The sequence below is a fragment of the Mesoplodon bidens genome (assembly GCF_964165515.1).
Source record: "Mesoplodon bidens genome assembly, chromosome: 14".
In the NCBI taxonomy this organism is placed as follows: Eukaryota; Metazoa; Chordata; class Mammalia; order Artiodactyla; family Ziphiidae; genus Mesoplodon; species Mesoplodon bidens.
Genome location: NC_138170.1, coordinates 69875147 through 69898700, shown reverse-complemented (window position 1 = coordinate 69898700; position 23554 = coordinate 69875147). Strand labels below are relative to the sequence as shown.

The window sequence follows — 23554 nt, the reverse complement described above, 5'->3', positions numbered from 1 at the left end:
TTTGCTTTGGCATCTTTCAACTTAAAATAGACCCAAAGTAAATGAAAGAAAATGTAGGTCATAATAATGACAGCGTATGCTTTCTTTTATTTCTGAAAACAGAAAATTATTGTAGACTATCATGCCATGATGATGAGTGCACAAGAACAGAATTAGACATTTAAAATTTATTTTATGGTAATATTCAAACAAAATAGAGAAATTTTAAAAGAAATTTTTTGTACCTATTTCATGAATTCCTTGGAGCCAATCCAGAGCTCCCTCTTCTGTGAACTACAGGAAACATGCTACTCCGCTCACTCCTCCCGAGTGATGTCATCTACTCCTGTGGCTTCAATGACTTCTTCATGCTTATGACTTTCTTCTCTATACCTAAACCACATCTCTCAGCGCATGTGAGAGACATACCTGAATTTTCTACCAGCACCCAAACTTGTCCAGAGCTAGGCTCATCAACTCCATTTCCCCTTCCCTCCATGCCTCAATGTGCCAGTTTAACAAACCTCTCAAGTTCCAAGAAAGAATACATACCTTGCTCTCTTTTACTTCTAGGCTTTTGTGTTTTCTGTATCCTTTGTCTAAAATGTCCTTCCCTCATCTGTCTCATTCCTGTTCCTCCCTCCCCTCAGAGATATCTCCTCTGGGAAGCCCTCCCTGACACTCCCAATCATAAGTACTCACCACTCTTTCTTTTTTTTTCCTTAAAGTATGATGGGTTTTTTTTTTTAATTTTATTTATTTATTGGCTGTGTTAGGTCTTCGTTGCTGCACACGGGCTTTCTCTAGTTGCAGCAAGCAGGGCCTACTCTTCGTTGTGGTGCGCGGGCTACTCATTGCAGTGGCTTCTCTTGTTGCAGAGCATGGGCTCTAGGCACGCAGGCTTCAGTAGTTGTGGCTCATGGGCTCTAGAGCACAGGCTCAGTAGTTGTGGCCCACGGCTTAGTTGCTCCGCAGCATGTGGGGTCTTCCCAGACCAGGGATCGGACCCATGTCCCCTGCATTGGCAGGCGGATTCTTAATCACTGCACCACCAGGGAAGCCCCACCCTCTCTTAGAGCCACTTGTTCATCAGCTGCCTTTCTTTTTAAATAGCAAGTTCCTTGAGAGAGCCAAGTGTGACCTTTTAAATCTTTGTTTCTCAAGTGCTTAGCACAGTGGTCTGGTGGGGAGAGTAGATGCTCAATGAATCTTTTAATGGAAAAATGAATCCTAATTCTAGTTGCTGCTGCCAGGTGGCTGTGGTGAAATTTATGGTCCAGCGGGGAGACTTAACATAATCAAAGATAGAACTGTAGAATTTTTAAACTAGAAGGAAGAAGATTGTCTGGTCCAAGGAATCCAAGGTCCAGTGCAGTGGCAGAACTGGGGCCAGAACTCTACCCCTCCAAATTCATTATTCACAGACTGGTTCTTTCTACTAAAATTAGGTCATCTGATAAGGAAAGCATGGGCAGTTAGAATGTGAAATGAGGTCAGAAAAAAATGTCAAAAAGCATGCTGGGACTTCCCTGGTGGCACAGTGGATAGGAGTCTGCCTGCCAATGCAGGGGACACGGGTTCGATCCTGGTCCGGGAAGATCCCACATGCTGTGGAGCAACTAAACCTGTGCACCACAACTACTGAGCCTGCGCTCCAGACCCCACAGACCACAATTACTGAGCCTGCATGCTACAACTACTGAAGCCCATGCACCTAGAGCCTGTGCTCCACAACAGGAAAAGCCACCGCAATGAGAAGCCCGCGCACCGCAACAAAGAGTAGCCCCCGCTCGCTGCAACTAGAGAAAGCCTGCATGCAGCAGCGAAGATCCAACGCAGCCAAAAATAAATAAATATATTTATTTTTTAAAAAAAGCATGCTGATGTACTTGAAGTCTTATTAACTTTGACCCCACAGAATAATAGCCAGAATGTGATAAGTATCTTTCCCCCCTCACATATATATTTTTCCTGAAAGAAATTACTTTATCATAAATAAGATTAAAAATGCATTAGAAAAAGATAAGTATTTTTTAAAGATCATAACCAAAATAGTTAAAAGTTAAAATGTAGAATTAATGCAAAGACAGCCAATATAAAAATGAAGATTATGGGGGGGAACCCACCCTCTAGAGTCGTAAATGAAAAAAATAATTTCTCCATATATTCTAAGTCAAAATTATTTACCAGAGATTAAATTACATATGGAGGAAGCAGCAAGGAGAAAAATATGTAGCTTTTTTTTAATATATAAATTTATTTATTCTATTTTTGGCTGTGCTGGGTCTTCAGTTGCTGCCTGCCAGCTTTCTCTAGTTGCAGTGAGCGGGGGCTACTCTTCGTTGTGGTGCACGGGCTTCTCATTGTGGTGGCTTCTCTTGTTGTGGAGCACAGGCTCTAAGCACGTGGGCTTCAGTTGTTGCAGCACCCAGGCTCAGTAGGCTCAGTAGTTGTGGCTCGTGGCCCCTAGAGCACAGGCTCAGTAGTTGTGGTGCATGGGCTTAGGTGCTCCGCAGCATGTGGGATCTTCCCGGACCAGGGCTCAAACCTGTGTCCCCTGCATTGGCAGGCGGATTCTTAACCGCTGCGCCACCAGGGAAGTCACTGTAGCTTTATTTGTATAAATTTTACCAAGAAAACAAGTAGCTAAACGTTTAGTGAAAGAAAAAAATATAGAAAGTCTATAGTTGGCTCAACTTTCACAGAAAATTTAAAATATTTTTCAAACTGTAGCCTATAAAAAACAAAAGTGAATACTTTAACTACATATCTGGCTAGTTTAACCAAACAGAAAAAAGAGAAAAGTCATTGTATTAATAATAACAGAACACAAAATATACAGGAATCTACAGTTATGTTTACAAGGAGACATTAAGGGCATAGAGACATACTTATGATATAATGATAAGGGAAAGAAGCAAGCCACAAAGTTAGGCAATATTTCATAGAGGAAGATTTGAAGGAATTATACTAAATTATGGGTAATCACATTATGATATTCTTTTTTTCTGTACCTTTATAACTTTCTTTACCTCAACAGTATTTAACTGTGAAATGTATTTTGTCAGGAAAAAAATAAAAAACACAAAATGCTAGCATAACAAAACATAAAAAGAAGCCCATTTTTACTCTTTTAAATTTTTATGGACTTCCACTTTTGGTCAAGATGGAATAACAGGGACGAGATTTATTCTTCCATCTGAAACAAACAAAAAATTGAACAATAGTTGTAGAAATTGCCCAGACTGTGATGCAGGAAGGGGGAATCCAACAGGAGCATGTGGTTTCCTATAGTTGAGACAATGGCGCTTAAGGGTCTGGGAAAGCCAAGGCAGGTAAAGGTTTTAGGGCACAGAACCAGAGAGAAGAGAGCCACACAGAGAGAGAACCATGGGGATGTATAGAGGGTCCTGCTCAGGTCTTCATTTGAGAACCGATCAGTGTGTGTGTGTACACAAACCGAGGCCGGGGAAAACCACCTGAAAAGAACTGAGGGAACATCTTCAGAGTTTACAAGGGCGAGTTCCTCTTCCCACCAGCCAGAATAGAAAACCTCAAAATTCACAGTGTCAAGTAGAATATTCAGAAATGTTTGTGCCTAAGTAGCAGGGCAAAATAAGCACCAGGCTAAACCCTGCTCTTGTCTCTTTAGGCGCAAGACCCAAAAGAATTAAAACTGTTACCATGTAACCTATCCACGACCCAGACAAAGGTCGAATATTTAAATTTAAAGGAATTCTTAAAATCTAGCACCTAACAAGGTAAAATTCACAAGCCCTGGAATCTGAATTTTTTTTAATTACCAGACATGCAAAGATAAAGGAAAATAAAACCAATAACAAGAAGAAAAATCAGTCATCAAAATCAACCCAGAAGTTTCACAGGTGTTAGAATTAAAACAGTTATAAATTATACATTTATTCTGTATGTTCAAGAAGCTAGAGGAAAGCTTGAACGTGTTAACTAAAAGTATGAAAGATATAAATAAAACCAAAATGAAACTTCTGGAGATGAAAACTACAGTGTCTGAGATGAAAAATACACTGGATGGGATAAGCAGCAGATTAGACATTATAAAAGAAAAAGTTAGTGAACTTGAAGATATAACAATGGAAACTATACAAAATGAAATTAGAGAGAAGACTGAAAAGATAGTAATTTACTCCAAATTGATCTTATAATTACACAGTCCGTATCTAAATATCAACATGCTTTGGGGAGAAATTGACAAGCTTCTCCTACAATTTATATGGAAATGCAAAGGACCTAGAGTAGCCAAGACAATTTTGCAAATTAAGAATAAAGTTGGGGGACTTCCCTGGTGGTGCAGTGGTTAAGAATCCGCCTGCCAATGCAGGGGACACAGGTTCGAGCCCTGGTCCGGGAAGATCCCACATGCCGCGGAGCACCTAAGCCCATGCACCACAACTACTGAGCCTGCGCTCTAGGGGCCACGAGCCACAGCTACTGAAGCCCATGCACCTAGAGCCCATACTCCGCAACAAGAGAAGCCCACGCACCGCAACAAAGAGTAGTCCCCACTTGCCACAACTAGAGGAAGTCTGAGCACAGCTATGGAGACCCAACACAGCCAAAAATAAAAATAAATAAATAAATTTATTTTAAAAAAATAAAGTTGGTAGACTACCAGTTTCAAAAATTATCATAAAGGTACAACAATCAAGACAGTATAGTATTAGTACAAGTATAGACATACATATCACTGGAACAGAATAAAAAGTCCAGATATAAACCTTACTTTTATGGTCAGTTGATTTTCAACACAGTTATATCAATGGTTACTAATAAGCAGTATCCTGAATGAAAAGGAACAAACTACTGATAAATGCTACTTCAGTGTAATGTTTCACTCAACATTATGCTGAGAGAAAAGCACCAGACACAAAAGACCTCACATGATTACCTTTATATGAAGTTTCCAATAAAAGGCAAATCTGTAGGGACAGAAAGCAGATCAATGGTTGCCTGAAGCTAGAGGTGGGAGTGGGAATTGACTGCAAACAAACACAAGGGAATTTGAGATATGAAAATGTCTAAACTGGATTGTGGTGCTGGTTGCACAACTCTATAAATTTACTAAAAATCATTGACTTGTGCAGTTCAGTGGGTGAATTGGATGCTATGTAGATTACATATCAGTAAAGCTTAAAAAAAAGGCAGGGAAGGGAAGCAGTGCCCATAAAGACAGCTGAGGAGGAGCGGCCGACAATACTTTCTCACTTTTCATTTCATGCGTGGGTTTTTCTTACCTTTTTCCCTCTTCGATTTATTTTTTAAGCTTTTTAAAATTATTTTTATTGATGCATACTTGACATAACATTATATTAGTTTCAGGTGTATAACATGATGATTTGATATTTTGTATATATTATAAAATGATCACCACAGTAAGTCCAATTACCATCTACTTCTGTACATAGTTACAATTTTTTTTTTCTCATGATGAGAACTTTCAAGATCCACTCTCCTAGCTACTTTCAAATATGCAGTACGGTATTATTAACTATAGTCACTGTGCTATACATTACATCCCCGTGACTTATTTTTTTCTTCCCGTTCTACTGAGATATAAATGACATACAGCACTGTATGAGTTTAAGGTATACAGCATAATGATTTGACTTACTTCGTACATCATGAAATGTTTATCACGAGTTTAGTGAACATCTGTCATCGTGTATCCTTTTCAACTTATTTTTATTACACAAGTAATCTGGCATGTGTGCTCATATTTTTTTTTACACTTAAAAATTCATGTAGTCAGAAAAGAACAGAAAAGAAAATCATACATAATCATGGTACCCAAATCAATATCTTAGTGAATGGAAACGTTCTTCCACATCTCTTTTATGTTTATTTATCTGTCTGTTTATACTGAAATTTCCTGTTTTGTTTTTAAGGAACTGAAATTTTTCCTACTCTGTTGAATAGGCTGTTTCTAACTATATTATGACAGATCCTTCTAGGTTTTTTTTTCTTTTATGGGGTTAATAAATATATAGTGTATTCACGTAAATTAATTTGTGTCAATTTGTAGGAATGGTTCCCCAAGGTGAGGCCAACTTTTCTCCATCTCTAAGCCCTGGGAGCTCCATGGTGCCGATGCCAATCCCTCCTCCTCAGAGCTCTCTGCTCCAGCAGACTCCGCCCACTTCTGGCTACCAGTCACCAGACATGAAGGCCTGGCAGCAAGGAGCAATGGGAAACAGCAAGTAAGGGGGCATTTTTATATATAAGCATCCCTGATACTCTGCAGCACGTAAGAACAAATATGCCTTCACAATCCAAATAGAAGATTATTAGCTACTATCCATTTGCAAATTCAAGGAACTGAATTTTATGTTATTAGCAAATAGCGATTTTTAAGTCCTTTAAGTTTCAAGTCAATTTTAAGGCAAATTTGTGTGTTTACAGTACAGAAAAGTACTGTAAACCTTTTCATCCCACTCCCAGCACACCTGAAGAATATGATCGACTCCTATGAGTAACAGAGCTTCGCTGGGACAGATATAGGAATGAGTACTTTTTAAAGAATCATTCTTTATAAAAACACTTAAAAATCTAAAGCAAGAATGGCAAAATGTTAGAATTTAATAGAGCTGAATAGCGGGCACACGGTTTCACTCTTCTCTGTATGTTTGAAGGATTTCATAGCAACAGCAAAGGTTTTTAAGTCTTCTAAGGTCATTCTACCATACCTAGCTTTTTGAATCTCTGGATTTTCAGTGGCCTTGTTTTACCCATTTTACTGAGAATTATCTTGCTAAAGTCATTTTTCCCCCCAAATCGTGGCTGCTGAACTTTTCACACATCACTTGAGTTTTATAAAGGTTTTAATTTGGTTGTGTCTTGGTTCTAATGACAGGGAAGCCGTTTGATCTGACAACATAATAAGTAAGGTAGTTAAAGTTGAAAACTTAAGACCATGTTCTCTTAAAGTTCATTGAAAGGTAAGAGAGGAAATCTTCCTGTTAGAGAACTGTGTAGCTCTCAGTGAGGACTGATGTAAACTAGGTAGAAATGGAACAGTCTGTGTGATGTGCAAGAACTTAGTCTTCTACTGTGTTCTAGTCCCAGCTTCCTAAGCTCACTTTACATTCCATGGTCCATCTTTATAATTACTCCCTTACAGGCACTCTCAGCTCCCTTGCCCACCTCTCCCTCTGTTGCACTTATGCCTAGCAAAATGCTCCCAAATGAAATCCAGCTAAACTCTCGCTCCATACCTACACCTAAGCATCTGAATGTGCCTTGAGAAAAAAAAAAAAAAAAACACAGTCATGCTGACAGATCTGCTCCCCTTCACAGTTAAATCCCTTCCTCTCCTTCCATTTCTTACTGAATCTGTCAGGCTTTCATCCCTACCGTTCCACCAAAAGTATTCTTATCAAGGTCCTTAATGCCCTTTACAATGCAATGAGCATTGTTAGCACTTGACATATTTGGGCATGTACTCTTTCTTGGAGCTCTGTCTTCGTTTGGTTTCTGGAACAACTTTCTCTCCTGAGAAAGGTGACTCTCTTCCAACCCCTCAGTCTCCTCTGCTGGATCTTCCTCATCTCCCTGACCTCCATTTTAGGGCCTCAGAGCTCATTCTAGGACCTCCTCCCCATATCTGCTTGCTCCCTTAGTTATATCATTCAGTCTGACTGATATAAATGCCTGTCCCTATGCTTATGACTCCTAAATTTAAGTCTCTAGCCCAGACTTCTCCCCTGAACACCATACTGTATATACCACAGCCGAATCGACATCTCTACTTAGAAGTCTAATAGGCATCTCAAACATAACATGACAAAAACTAAACTGATATTCTTCCCCAAACCCGCTCGTCTCATACTTTTTTCACATCTCAATAAACAACTCTGTTCTTCCAGTTATTCAGAAGAAAACCTTTTCTCTTTCTCTCACATCCCACATCCAACATCCATCAGCAAATCACATCAGCTTCTTAGCAGCTCTCACTCCTTACTGTCCCACTTGTACACTTTAGTGCAAGCCAGCATCATCCTTTTCCTAGACCACTGCAGTGGCCTCCTGTCTTCCTGCTTCCACCCTTGCTCCACTACAGTTTAGTCTCCACATGGTAGCCAGAGTGATGCTTTTAAAACATGAGGCAAGATATCAGCCCTTCACTCAAAACACTCCAACTTATTCAAAGTACAATATAGGGCTTCTGATGCCCTACATAATCTTGCTCCAGGATACCTCTCTGACCTCATCTGCTATTCTCATCACTCATTCTGCCGTACTGGCTTCTGTTTATTCCTCTGTTCCTCAGATGTGCCAAGTACATTGCAAACTCAGGGCCTTTGCATTTTTAAATCCCTCTGCTGGAATGTTCTTCTCTCAGTAGCCACATGGATTTCTCTCTCATACTTCAAGTCTCTTCTTAAAAAATGTCACTTTATTAGACATAGATATTGAATGTCACCATATTAAACTTCCCTGACCATCATTTCTAAACAGCATTTCCCACCTCTTGGTCCCTCCTTTCCCTTCTTTATTTCTCTTTATCATGCTTAACATCTGACATGCTGTGTGTTAGTCTATTTATGGTCTGTCTCCTCCAACTAGAATATAAGCCTCAGAGGAGCAAGGACTTTTTGTTTACTTGTATATGTCCATCGTTTAGGACAGGTAAGCACTTAATATACATCTGTTGAACAAATGAGTGTAGAGATTCCCTATTCCTACCTAAGTCATTTTTTGGATGCCGATTCAAATATGGACTTGAGTTTTTGTTGTACTTTAGCAGTTACTATGAACTTTTGACTTTCCCAGATCATATGAGAAAGAAAATAGTTATCACCAACTCTTCAAACATTCACACTTGCTTATTTGGTTCATGTATAAAAGTTTATTAGTCAACACAGGCAGCATATAGTTTGTGATCACTCACTGTCTCTTTTGCACAGTGCAAGATACCACAAGGAACTGGGGGAAACAGCCCCTGTTGTCAGCTTATCTAGAGTATATTTAATGACAGGAGTAGGTCGGAGAGAAGTAAAACATGAAACAAAGACTCATTAAGCAGAATGATGTAATAGAGCTCAGAGACAGTGTAATGTGATTCTTTTTCATTATCTCTTCGGTAGCAAGAGAAATAAAGGGTTAAACAAACTTATTTGTCCAGGAACTGGACAGTGTTACTGTGTAACTCTAGTCACAAAGGAGAATCCCAGGGCTTATTAGCATTTTAAAGGCAGAGGTCTGTGGTTTAACCCTTTGTTTCTGAGACTTATTTGACCAGGAACTCCTCCTTGCTTGTTAATACCTGTAATATCTATGGAACCTACTTTAGGCCAAAGTTGTCATCTTTCCCTTTTCCCCCCATGATTTAAGGGCTACCAAATACCTGGTGCTAGCGTAAGGAAACTGTGATAACTGCCATGAGGCCAATCAGGAAAGCAGGTGAGGGAGGGGTCCAGGAAAGTGTGAGGAAGGGGTCCTTCATGCATTGGGTCTAAGGTGCCAGTGAACCCCACAGTCCATTCCAGGACCTGGAACAGTGATTGATGCTGCAGAAGGGCTTGATCTTCTTCCCATGACGGAAGAAACTAAAATGGAACTATTGGCAGGAGTAGTTTGAAAGAACTTAGGCTAATATACAGTCCCAAATATAATTTGAAAAGAAATTAAATCCTAAACTTTTTTCACTAAGTATGACATCATTGCAGTCCTTGAAGCTGCTGCATGCATTAACTTACATAGCCCTGCGCCTCCACAGTGGTGATTTATGTATCAGTTGCAAATGAGCACTGTCTAAGGCAGAAATGTTCTCATTAGAAAATGGGCAGTAGACTAATGGTTTTTTTCCTCATCTTTAGCTGTGGGGACACTGTCTGACAAGCATACACACTGTACAGACATTAATGGTCCACAGATGCATTATTGACCATTTCCTAGGCATATAATTTTCTTTGAGCATTTGTGTTTTATAATTACTTGGGGAAAATTTGCTACTTTTCTTCAGACATGATGAATAGGCTGTTTCTCAGCCTGTTAATTTCAGTATGATTACCTTAATTTACCAGAAGCTGTCAATGTTAGTACATCCTGCTTACCTCCCAAGAGCAAGCAAGGAATAGATAAGCCATTGATGGGATAAATAATTTTTGAAATCAAATTCTTCAGAATAAACATTAAAATAGGTGGAATTTTACCAGCAGCTTATTGTTTAAAAATTGATAGATAATCACAAAACATTTGGTGGGTTTTTTGGAACTTACCAAAGACATAGTTCATATTATTTTCCTTTAGATGTGTATATCTGTTATCACTTAGAGTCTGGGGGGTTCAGATATAAAGTTTCAAATTGTATTTACTTGGAGTTTATTCCATACTGTTCTATCTGCTAATAGAAACTGGTTTAACATTTGAGATCCTTGGTGTAACCACAGTCCGGACCTTGGTAGTGAAGAAGGAAGTCTAAAACGAGCCTTCTGAAAACCATAATTGACATTGCATTTTGCGTCCTAGAAAAGACATGAAGCTATCTTCAGGCCTGAGAAAACCTTTGAGGTCTTCAAAAATATTACATTTTCCACATAAAAATATCTGGTATATACTTCTTGGTTTCCTCTTCGTTTATAGCACATTGAAAACGGCCTGAGGCTGAACCCTCGAGAAGTGACAGCAAGCAGTAGGACACTGAATAAAGGCGCTCGGGTTTTAACGTGCATAAGTAGTTAGAAATGCAGCTGTCCGGACCTACCCCCAGAAAATACGATTCACGGGGGCTGGGGTAAGGCCTGAGAGTCTCAATTTTCAATGAGTACCAGGGAATTCTCTTGCAGATGGTCTCTGGACTACACTTCAAAAAACATTGGTATACATACAGTGAAATCTATCAACAGAAGCAACTGAACCTCATCAGTTGACAGCACTGAGTCATAACCCGTGTCCACAGTTCGTTCATTTATCAGATATTTACTGAGTGCCTGCTGCTGTCTGTCATTTATTAGTAGAGACAAGGAATAAAAGGAACAAAATATTATCACTCCCCCCAGGTGTTAAGTCTAAGAGCAATCACAATATAAGAATGCTACCTTTGAATCATTCATTCCTTTGTTAATTTATTCAATGAACATTTAGTGAAGATTGATACATATGCCAGGTACTTTGCTTAAATAGGATATTCTCTGTTTAAGAAGATAAAATAGTGTAATAAATTTTAGAATGATTTTGATGTTTAAATGGATAAACCAGTTATCTGGAAGATGTACTTCTGTGGAAAACTTCCTTTCTTAGTTATTTGAATAATTGAAGTTTAACAACTCTGATACTAAGCCAGATAATTATGACTTAAAATGAGGTCTTTTTAGTTGTTAAACCCCTTGAGCAGAGTTCAAAGTGCATCTGAATGATACTTGGTTCTTACATATTATAATAAGATAAAATCGTACACATAACTTAGGAATATAAAATATTTTCTTTGGAATTCCATCTAATAATTTAGGAAAAGAATCCAGTCACGTTATCCCCATGTTCATGATCAGTGGATGTAATTGAGATTGTTTTTGAGTTAACAGTGTGTTCAGTCAAGCTGTCCAGAACCAGCCCACGCCTGCACAGCCAGGAGTGTACAACAATATGAGCATCACCGTGTCCATGGCAGGTGGAAACACAAATGTTCAGAACATGAACCCAATGATGGGCCAGATGCAGATGAGCTCTTTGCAGATGCCAGGCATGAATACTGTGTGCCCTGAGCAGGTAAGTGGCGCAACTGGCACACTTGCTACACACACACATAGTGCTCTATATCACACCACACTGCAATTCATTATTCCAAGGAAATCAGGAATGTTCAGTTACCTGTCAAAAATAACCACACTTCTTTTTCTTTCCCACTATCTTTTGATAATTACTATTTATTAAGATATACAATGGAAATTTTGACAGACCTTGTAAGATTTTAGTCTCATGAGATTTTAGTGTTTTAGATTTATTATAAAATGATACATATAATACATTGACTTGGAACTTACCCCTTTATATTTTGAACACATTTTCTTCATTTCTCCCTTTCAGTTCAACAAAATCAGTACTTACTGTATACAAAGATAGCTCTGTGGGCAATAATATTAACAAGTTGGGGAGGCACAACATGAACAAAGGATTAGTTGAATAATAGGACAGAACAGCTGTGTAAGAGATGGACCCCATAGGACTGTGCATATATTTGTGTCAGATTAGGGGTATATGCAGTTAATCATGGAGGGTTTAAAAGAAAAAGGGTCTGATTAGGAAAGCCTTCATGGGAAATTTGCCTAAAGGAAGAGATAGAAAAGAATATTCAACACTGCTTAGCACAGCATGACCTAGACAGGAATAGATGTTGTAAAGCCTAATGAGTGTTAAGGGGATGTTTATATTATATTTAGAGCAGGATTTATGTGGTAAGCTTTTTAGGGGGTGTTGCAGGCCATCTAAATGTTTAGTTTATCTTGGAGCCTCCTACAGATTTTTAAGGAAAGAATGACTAAGTTCAAAGTGATATTTTAAAAAATCTCTGGGTAACTCCCTGTAGTTACTATTCTATCATCAACCACAAATTAGACTATGGTGACTCAGCTATGACCATATAGCCATAATTTATAGCAAGTCTTAAAAAACATGTAAACACTGATTACCTTTTCTATAGAATTCCTTTTTGATATGAATTTTAAAAGAAGTCCCCATTCACCAGGTATTAGCCTAACGAAGTTAGCAGGGAAAAAACCAACAACTTAGGGACTTCCCTGGTGGTGCAGTGGTTAAGAATCCGCCTGTCAACGCAGGGGACACGGGTTCGAGCCCTGGTCTGGGAAGATCCCACATACCACAGAGCAACTAAGCCCGTGCACCACAACTACTGAGCCTGCTTTATAGAGCCCGTGTGCCTAGAGCCTGTGCTCCACAACAAGAGAAACCACTGCAATGAGAATCCTGTGCACCTCAACAAAGAGTAGCCCCCGCTCGCCGCAACTAGAGAAAGCCCACGCGCAGCAACGAAAACCCAATGCAGCCAAAAATAAAATTACTTAATTAATTAAAAAAAAATAGAACTTCATTTAAAAAAAAAACCAACGACTCAGTGATATCATATAGCAAAATAAAAGAACTAAATAGGATTGTTTCTTGTCCTTGTTGTTATCTTGTCGTATTTCAGTTAGTAGAGTTATTCACTATCTCCAGTATATTAAGACAGAATAATAAAAAATAAAATAATTAGGTAAAAAGAATATTACATTTAAAATGTATTTCTTATATAGTTGGGTCTTGCTTTTTAATTCAGTTTGACAATCTCTACCTTTTAATTGGAGTGGCTAGCCCATTTACATTTAATGTGATTATTGATATTGCTATTGAAGATTGAAATCTCTCATCTTATTTGTTTTCTCTTCGTCCCGTCTTGCCTTTTTTGGTTTAACTGAATATTTTAATTCATTTTATCTCCTTTGTTGGTTTATTAGCTATAAATAACTCTTGTTTTACTGGTGCTTTAGAGTTTATAGTATACATCTTTGTTGCCATCTACCTTCAAATACTATTATATCACCTCATATAAATATAAAAATCTCAAAATGGTTTATTTCCATTTCTCCCCTCCTGTGCTAATATTGTTGTACATACATATCATATGCTGCATATGCTATATACCCCACAATATGTTGTTAGTACTTTTTTACTTTACTTTTTTTACTTTAAACAGTCAATAATATTTTTTAAAGTTTAAGTAAGTAGTTTTTATATTTCACACGTAGTTATTTCCAGTGTTCTTCATTCCTTGGTGTAGACCCAAATTTTCCATCTAGTATCATTCTCCTTCTTCCTGAAGGTCTTCATTTTTTATAGTGCACGTCTGCTAGTGATGAATTATCTCAGCCTTTGTATGTCTGTAAAAGTTTTTGTTTCACCGTCATCTTTGAAAGTTCTTTTCCCTGAATTCTAGGTTGGTAGTTTTAGCTTTCAGTACTTTAAAGACATTGCTCCACTGTATTTTGATGAGATATCTACTGTCTCTGGCTGCTTCTAAGATTACTCTCTTTATCACTGGTTTTAGGCAGTTTGATTATGATATGCCTTAGTGTGATTTTCTTCATGGTTCTTGTGCCTGGAGTTCAGTAAGCCTCTTGATTCACAGGTGTATAATTTGCATCAAATTTGGAAAAGTGTTGGCCATTATTTCTTCAGATATTTTTTCTGTCACCAACCCCCTCCTCTTCTTCAGAGACTCTAATTACACCTATCGTAGGCCATTTGAGTTATCCTACAGTTCACTGATTTTCTGGGTTTGGAGTTTTAAGGGGGTATGAGGTCAGTCATTTTTTTCTGTGTGTTTCATTTTGGATAGTTTTTATTGCTATAGCTTCAGATTCACAGTTCTTTTTTTTGCAATATCTGATAGTTTTATCTAGTACATTTTTTATCTCAGACATTGCTATTTTCATCTCTAGAAATTCACTTTGGACCCTTTTTATATCTTCCATATCTCTAACATGTTCAATCTTTCCTCTGTCTTCTTGAATATGTGGAATATGGTTATTATAATAACTGTCTTAATATTCTTGCTTGTCACTTCTAGTATCTGCATTTTTCACTTAATTATGGATCATATATTTCTGCTACTTTGTTTTTTTATTTTATTTTTTAAAAAATTTATTGAAGCATCATTGATTCCAATGTGTTAATTCCTGCTTTACAGCAAAGTGATTCAGTTATACTTATATATACATTCTTTTTTAATATTCTTTTCCATTATGGTTTATCACAGGATGTTTAATATAGTTCCCTGTGCTGTACGGTAGGACCTTATTGTTTATCCATCCTATGTATAATAGTTTGCATCTGCTAATCCCAAACTCCCAATCCTTCCTTACCCTACCCCCTCGCCCCCTTGGCAACCACAAGTCTGTTGTCTATGTCTGTGAGCCTGTTTTTGTTTCACAGATATGTTCATTTGTGTCGTATTTTAGATTCCACATATAAGTGATATCATATGGTATTTGTCTTTCTCTTTCTGACTGACTTCGCTTAGTATGATAATCTCTAAGTCCATCCATGTTGCTGCAAATGGCATTATTTCATTCCTTTTAATGGCTGAGTAATATTCCATTGTATATATATACCACATCTTCTTTATCCGTTTATCTGTTGATGGACATTTAGGTTGTTTCCATGTCTTGGCTATTGTAAATAGTGGTGCTGTGAACATAGGGGTGCATGTATCTTTACAAATTATAGTTTTGTCTGGGTATATGCCCAGGAGTAGGATTGCTGGATATGGCAACACTAGTTTTCGTTTTTTGAGGAACCTCCATACTATCTCCATAGTGGCTGCACCAATTTACATTCTCACCAGCACTGTAAGAGGGTTCCCTTTTCTCCACACCTTCTCCAGCATTTTTTGTTCGTAGACTTTTTAATGATGGCCATTCTGACTGGTGTGAAGGGGTACCTCATTGTAAGTCATAGTTTTGGTTTGCATTTTTCTAATAATTAGTGATGATGAGCATCTTTTCATGTGACTGTTGGCCATCTGTATGTCTTCTTTGGAGAAATGTCTATTTAGGTCTTCTGCCCATTTTTCGATTGGGTTGTTTGTTTCTTTGTTGTTGAATTGTATGAGCTATTTGTATATTTTGGAAATTAATCCCTTGTCAGTCACATCTTTTGCAAATATTTTCTCCCAGTCCGTAGGTTGTCTTTTCGTTTTGTTTTTGGTTTCCTTTGCTGTGCAAAAGCTTGTAAGTTTGACTAGTTCCCATTGGTTTATTTTTGCTTTTATTTCTATTGCCTTGGGAGACTGACCTGAGGAAACATTAGTACGATTTATGTCAGAGTCTGCTACTTTGCATACCTGGTAATTTTTTATTGGATCCCAGACATGTGAATTTTACCTTGTTTATGTTCCTATAAATATTGAGATTTGTTTTGGGAAATGCTTAAATTACTTGGAAATAAACAGTTTGATTTTTTTCAGGTCTTGCTTTTTCGTTTAGTGGGGCCAGAGCAGTATTTAGTATAGGGCTAATTTTACCCTACTACTAAAGCAAAACCATTCTAGTACACTACCTGAATTATGATGTTTTCCCCTCTGGCTGGTGGGATCAGGACCTGTTGCCAGCTCTGTGTGATCTGTGGGAATGATTCCATGTAAATCTTTTCAGGTGAATCTTTGCTTTGGGTAGTTCCGTAACATCCATTAGCTAGCTGATCAATACCAAGCTGCTACTCTCTGTGGTGTTCTCTCCTGATATTCTGCCCTGTGAATTCTAGCTCTGTACTCTCAATTCGGGGAGACTGCCAGGCTGTCTGGTTCCTTGTCCTCCCGCTGCAGCCTGGAAATTCTCTCTAGGCAGTAGGCTGGGGTAGTGGTAGGACTCACCTCAATTGTTTCCCAACCCTTAGGGGCAACTTTCCCCTTCATTGCCTTTGTCCAAGGTCTTGAGTGTGTTCATTTCATATATTTTGTCCAAATTTTTAGTTGATTCAGGCAGAGGATAAATCTGATCCCTGCTACTGAATCTTGACTGGAAGTGGAAGTCTTTTGCTAATTAACTTTCACGAGTGTTGAATTAACTTTTTATTGAAGTATCATCCATAAGGATATACAGAAAAGTATACAACTAGATGAATTTTCGCAAACTGAACACATCTCTTTAACTATCACCTAGATTGAGAAACAGAACATTACCAGCCGCACCCCAAAGGTTCTCCCCACACTCCCTTGCAGGTCTGTCTACTTCTACAAGGGGAACCAGTGTCCTGACTTCTAACAGCACAGTAGATTTCTAAGCTTGTTATTTCTGCTCCCCTCCTATTACTTTTCTGTCAGTGAGATTGTTTCTCATTGAGGAATTTGGTCTTCAGTGTAAACAACTAGCTTGTAATTTGGTCTTGTACTTACCTTTAATAGATAAATGATCCAGCACTGAGACACACAGGCCTCTACTGCAACCAGCTCTCATCCACTGACCTTCTCAAAACAGAAGCAGATGGAACCCAGGTCAGTAAGAAAACTCTAAGCCCAGAGCTGTCAAGTTTCCTCTAGATACACAGGAAACTCTGTGTAGCATTGCGGTGAAGAGCCCGACCTTGAGAGTCAGACCTGGTTGTGAGTCCTGGCTCTGCTCTTCTTAGCTGTGTCATCCTGGGCATGTTAGGGAACTTTCCTGAGCTGCCGTATAACCAACAGAACTGACGAGATACCTGCTTAGAGGATTATGAGAGGGTTAAATGAGATAAGCTTTCAGAAAGGTTAATCCAATGTTTAGACAGGATAAGGGATCACAAATGGTGACCACTAATTGCTATTTGTAAATAAACACAGTGCTAAAACTCATGTGTAATCAGAATACCTCAAAAGAGCTCAATAAATTCAGACAAAACAGAATGCCTGCTGTGTACTCTGCCTCCTTTTAGAAGTTTGTTTCAAAACAATACAAATAACAAGGGTGGCCACTTTGCTATATTAGCATAAATTAAGATACTTTTTAAAAACACAGGCCTTATGCAAAGGTGGAGATACAAAGAAACATGAGACATGTTTGCTCTTTAGGTGAACTGTGGGGAGAAGTGAGGAAAGGAAGCTTCATTTGTGGATGCTTATGATTTGCCAGGCGTTGTGTTAGGCACTCTCTGCTTTATCTCATGTAAACATCACTGTAACCCTATGAAGGAGTTAGTTTTCCTTTTTTTTCACAGATGAAGAAACAGAACCTGAGGCGATTTAAGTAGGTGTACAATTCACAAACTAGAAAGTGGCAGAGCTGAGGTTCAAACCCAGGTCTTTCTAACACCAAAGTTTATGCTTTTTCTGCCATACCACTTAGGCCTGTCGAAAGATAAAACATACAGACAAATGCACATAAATTATTACATAACCAAAGAAGGCAAACTTAAATTTATTACAAGTAACAAGAGCCATAAGCACTAAAAGAAAGGAGAAATTCCTGAGGTTGTCAGAGAGCATTTATGTAGGAGATAGGACTGAACTGGGCCTTGAAAGAGGCAAGTGAAGGAGAAAGGTACTGTGGTTTTTGGAGGCTGAGGAAGGGGGTGAGCTTGGAAGTCCAGGAGATTGGAAGTTAGAGGGCACAGAGACAGGGAAACAGTAATATCAGCATAGTCCTGGGAAGCCAAATCCACTGAGCATAAAGGGTTTGTAATAAGAATTCACAGGAATTAAAATTGGTAAAGTAGATTGGGTCAAATTTCCAGGGGCCTTGAATACTAAACTCTAAGGAATTGGGATTCAGTCCTACAAATGAAGCATCATCCCTGAAGGGGAACAGTGAGAAAAGTGCTAGTTTAAGCTTCATCTTGAGGGGGGAAGAGGGAAAAGGAAGAGCACTGGACAGGCCGCTCAGAAAGAGGAAAGCCGGTTAGGAAACTACGTGCATAGTTGGAGCATCGGGAAATAGGATCTGAGTCCTGTGATGGTGAAGAGAGGATTTTGTGCTGGGGGAAATGAAGTCTTTATTCACTAGAAGTTTTTAAAAGTCTCACACTTACACACTTATGACAAAACAACTAAGTTTTAAAGTTCCTGAGTCCTGGGATAGTACGTGAATTGAAGTAAAAACCATGCTGGAAAATCTTAAGAGGTTGGGACTCAGCTCTCATATCACTCTTCTCATTGGGCAAAACATAAGTTTTGTTTTCGTGTTGCTTTGCCTGTCCGTGAAGGTATAGCAATATCAGAAGTCCTTTGAGGGCTTCCCTGGTGGCGCAGTGGTTGAGAGTCCGCCTGCCGATGCAGGGGACACGGGTTCGTGCCCCGGTCTGGGAAGATCCCACATGCTGCAGAGCGGCTGGGCCCGTGAGCCATGGCCGCTGAGCCTGCGCGTCCGGAGCCTGTGCTCCGCAAGGGGAGAGGCCACAACAGTGAGAGGCCCGCCTACCGCAAAAAAAAAAAAAAAAAAAAAAAAAAGAAGTCCTTTGAGGTCTGGTCTAAGTCACCATGTTTTTAATAATTCAAAAAGGCTGAAATGTGTACTTTTTGGAGTTTGGTATCTTTTTAATAAAGCATTCTTTTTAAAGCAACAGAATTTTCTCTCCAGTTTGTTTTATCATGCCTTTATCAAAAATTTTTTAAGTGTTTGGGGGCACAAACACCTTATGCTCTGCCCCAGTATTTCATATGTTGAAACATATAAACATGAAATTTTATGTTAACTTAAAAAAAATCAGTCATTGCCTAAATGCACTATAGTTTGTGCTCACGTTAAGTTTCAGTGGCAGAATCTTCTTTCTGTGGTAGCCCATCATGAAATCTCTGTTTGCGCTAATGTTTTTGTATTTGCCAGACAAAAGCTGGGGAGTGAGTTAGATAGAAATATAGAAAACAGATGTACAGAAAAGGAGACGGAAAAGAACAAGGAGGGAAGGAGTAGGGGAGGATAGAGGGCTGGCTGCACTTGGAGAGCTGGGATGGGGAAGAGGAGAGAACAGGAAGAGAACACGGAGAACGGAGAACAGAGAAGGCGGAAGAAGGCTGGTAGGGGGGTTGTTGACATAGAGAGAGGAAGGCCAGGGTTGGAGCTCTAGAAGGAAAAGAGTAGGAATGAGAAGTTACAGAGAACAAAGGTGGGTGGAGGGCACAGAGGCAGCTGGAGAATAGACTCAGAGAGAGCTGGTGTATGGTATGTACATGAGGAAGAGCCCAAAAGAAGAAGAAAACAAATGGGAGCCGATGGGGACAAGAAGCAAAATTTGGGAAACTGGGGGAAAGAGGAGGATGAGAGAGAGGGTGAGGAGAGAAACGATACTAATCTAAATAAAGGTTTGATTCATCAGACACTAAAAAAGCTCAGCTCAAGAACTATCTGCCTTATCTGACAGAGTAGGGTGGAGGTGTAGGTGCATCGTGAGGAAAAAACATCAGGGGTTAGACTGATGGAGAAATTGGATGGTCGGGACATTTGACAATTGGCCAATTAAGGTTGATGGAAAACAACTTTTATTCAATTAGGATAGAAAAGCTTTCAGAAACACTGAGTGTAATTGGCATGAATTTAGTGATGAACAAAAAAATCTATCACTAATCTAAAATACTTCATGAACCTATTAAACATGAGGCACAAGTTTGCCAAATGCTGAGACACTTAGATAGATGCACTTGGATACCTTAGAAAGTATCTCCATTCTTGGTCTGGAACATTCACAAGTGTGATATTGGCCTAATCAGTTCTACAGATGACTTTTTAATAAGGCTGATTGTTGAAGACTAACTTCTGGCTTTGTTTTCCTGATAGAAAATGTTAAAATTGTGTAACCTTAGACTTTTTAAAGGAATACATGTATTATTACTGAAAGTAGTTAAAGGGAAAATTCACACTGTTCTCAGCTAGTAGTTTACTGTTATTTTTAGCTCATGTGTTTAAATGGATTGTCTATCAGGAAAAATAAGTTAAATATAAAATTTTTATTTGTTCTAATATTTTGCTGTAATTCTAAAGGCAATATGTAAAGGAGCTGTGTAATAGTATATTGAGATACTACACAAATCTTCTGGACATTAATTTTAGTAATACTGATGTCCTATTTACTGAGCTGTGGTGGTTTTTATTTTGCTAATACTGGGTTAAAGCCCTTAATTTTCTAACATCATAAAGATTTTTTAATCCTATTAAAGTCATCCATAGAATGCTTTTATAACCAGTTTTCCAAATAATATACCTATTTTTTAAACCCACCACTGGATACCCAGACTGAAACTGGGCTTTTCCCAATCTTGGCAATATTAGCAATGATGCTCATTTTCAGTATTGATGGCAACCCTGTAGGAGGCTTGACCATTCCAATTTTGATTTTATTTTTAAAGTGTGAACTTTCCAGAACCCTGAGCAAAATGAGTGCAGCGATTTTCTTTTTGTAGGACAAGAAGACAGAAGAGTTCTTCTCTGTGGTGACTACAGACTAGAGGAATGCTCTAGTGAGTTTCCACTTCAAGTAGTACCCACTCATAAGCCGGGGGGGCAGACCCTTCTGTCTAAACACATCTTTTATTTGTGTTCCAGCAGGTGCAACAGGTTCAGGTGTTTGCTGACGTCCAGTGTACAGTGAATCTGGTAGGCGGGGACCCTTACCTGAACCAGCCTGGTCCACTGGGAACTCAAAAACCCACGGCAGGACCACAGACCCCCCAGGCCCAGCAGAAGAGCCTCCTTCAGCAGCTACTGACTGAATAACCACTTTTAAAGGAATGTGAAATTTAAATAATAGACATACAGAGATATACAAATATATTATATATTTTTCTGAGATTTTTGATATCTCAATCTGCAGCCATTCTTCAGGTCGTAGCATTTGGAGCAAAAAAAAAAAAAAAAAAAGAAAAAAAAGTTCACTTTCGTTGGGAGATTGAGAGATGTTTTTGTTTCTTTCTTTGTAAAGGCCTTGGATATTGAAAAAATAACAAGGCAGAACAGTTGGACAATCTCTCTCTTGAGCCAAATTTAATTATTCTTATTTTTGTAATCAGTCATTGGCTTCTTATCTGGATGAAGGCTTTTGGAGGAGAACCAAAATGACAAGTTCCAAGGGGAAGATGAAGCTCCGCCTCCGCTGGCTCAGTCCCGACCCTGCCAAGGAAGAAGGGCCCAGTGGGGCTTTGCCTGTGCCCATCCACCAAAGGCTGTCACAATGTCTCTAAATCAGCAGCCCTCCCCTTCCCAACCAGGCAGCTTGTGTGTACAATCAGCTTCTTCTAGCAACTCTATATCTGTTGGCTTCAAGAGAATATTTTGCCTCCACATATGTACCCCTTCTCCTTTTTTTAAAGATGGATTTAAACCAAGATGCCTCCAGGAATGAGGACGAAATGAGTATATTCACAGAGGAATCCAAAAAATACAGTTTGGGGGAAAATGCAATAATTTTTGACGAGATGGGTGAAGGACAAGAAGCGAGTTATGTCGATTATTGTAGATACAATTTTCTGATTAAATCTGGACAAAAGGCAGCCTGTTCTTTCTGCTTTTACTGTATTAACAGCTGAGGTAGCTAAAGTTATTTAAAATAAAATTAAATTTATGATCCAAGTAGCTTATTTTTCCCTTTAAATCTCACTGTAAATATATTTGATTTCTTGTAGAAATTGATTTCCTTCTGTTTAATTTTATGGTTTTATTATCATACTCTTGATTTTTCTAAATTTCTGTGTGTGAAATATAACACTGATTGAATTGCAGTTACATTTGGCTAGTAATATTTCATTATTTTAATAACTGTGACGCCATGTATGGATTTACTTTGGGTTTCACATCAAAATGCCACTGCCAGAAAGAGCTGTTCCAGATGAGCTAGAGCATACTGCCCTAGAGTGTCCCTGGGATCATCTAACGTGAGAGCAGTGCAAGGAATTATCACCAGAAGTGCACAGGCTACTTGTACAGAGAAAAATTACTACTCAAAGAAAATCTTCTTTTTTTTTTTTTTTTTTTAGATTGACTTTGGGAATTTGAATTTTCATCAGTGCAAATATAAATCTCTCTATTCCTGCTCTGAGGCTAATTGATACCATATTTTCCCTTTGTGTCTTGTCACTCTGCCACGTCTTGTCTCATCCTGGCCTCTGAGTCAAGGACCCAGTGAACTGACTTTCTAGTTCTAGAAGTGCCACTGAAAGGCCAGGAAAGCTTGAGAAAGGTATTCTGGAAGAAGCAAAGGTAGACCCCCATCACTCGCCTTTACTGCACCCCTGGGCCTGTGAACGATGACAACATCTGACATTGTGCACCAGCTACCTCTGCTTCCGTGGCAGAGAAAAGGCCATAAGAACTAACAATGGAAGAGGAGCATGGACTCAGACATCAAGGAAGAAGCCATTTTCCCAGGTCCTCCTTTCTGCATCTCACCACCCCTAGTTACAAGTAACTCCATTGAACAGCATCTATTCAGAACCTGTACCGAATAAAAAGATGGATGGAAGGGCTCAAGTGGGTAGCAACTATGAAACAGAAACAGGACACTCAGTTACAAACATTCTCTCTTTTAGTTTTTCAGAAAAATGCATCCCTGATTTAATTCATTCCCAGCTTGAAAGCCCAGCCATATTATGCTAGTCCCTCCCAAACTGTTCTAGGAGGTCATTTCTGTTTTGTTTGTGATATTTAGACGTGCAGACTTCAGGAAGTTCACCTTTAACTTCAGCATTCCAGATGAAGTTTCCTGACTCAGTACTTTTGCATAAGGAACTTAAAAAAAAAAAAAAAGTGGTAAGGAAAATTGGAGATGCTAACATCCTCCCCCATCCCAACTGCACCTTAAAGTATGCATGTCACCTTCAAGGTTTTATAATTGCACTGTTTGTTTTATGTATGTACAGATTAAAATTATTGCTACATTTGAGGAAAATAAAATTGCTTGCTTCTATGTAATTCCTGTCATTCCACAGGAAATTCACTTTTCCAGCTACTGAATAGATGGGTTGCCTCTTTTTACAGGGAAGAAATGAAACCTACATCCTGCAGGAATTGTCAAAACCCAAAATGACTAACTGTAATTAAAGGATAATAAAAGAAAGGATCCCTGAAGCTAAAGCTCCTCGAAGTCACCCTAA

The 23554-nt window shown here is 38.7% G+C and overlaps 1 protein-coding gene across 11 annotated transcripts in view; it reads left to right on the top strand.

Annotated features, from left to right (window-relative positions):
- The window catches only part of NCOA1 (nuclear receptor coactivator 1), a 264180-nt gene extending 240827 nt beyond the window's left edge, over positions 1–23353 (top strand). For 8 of the 11 annotated variants that reach the window (XM_081254782.1, XM_081254773.1, XM_081254781.1 and 5 more), the window contains 4 exons: positions 6038–6212; positions 11535–11718; positions 16907–16996; positions 21012–23353. In XM_081254782.1, the coding sequence (XP_081110908.1) occupies positions 6038–6212; positions 11535–11718; positions 16907–16996; positions 21012–21182 (620 nt within the window). In that variant the 3' untranslated portion in view covers positions 21183–23353. Of the gene's footprint in view, positions 1–6037; positions 6213–11534; positions 11719–16906; positions 16997–20869; positions 20927–21011 lie in introns of all 11 variants that reach the window. The other 3 variants (XM_081254774.1, XM_081254775.1, XM_081254783.1) reach the window with 3 other exon arrangements.
- Positions 23354–23554: the final 201 nt, after the last annotated feature.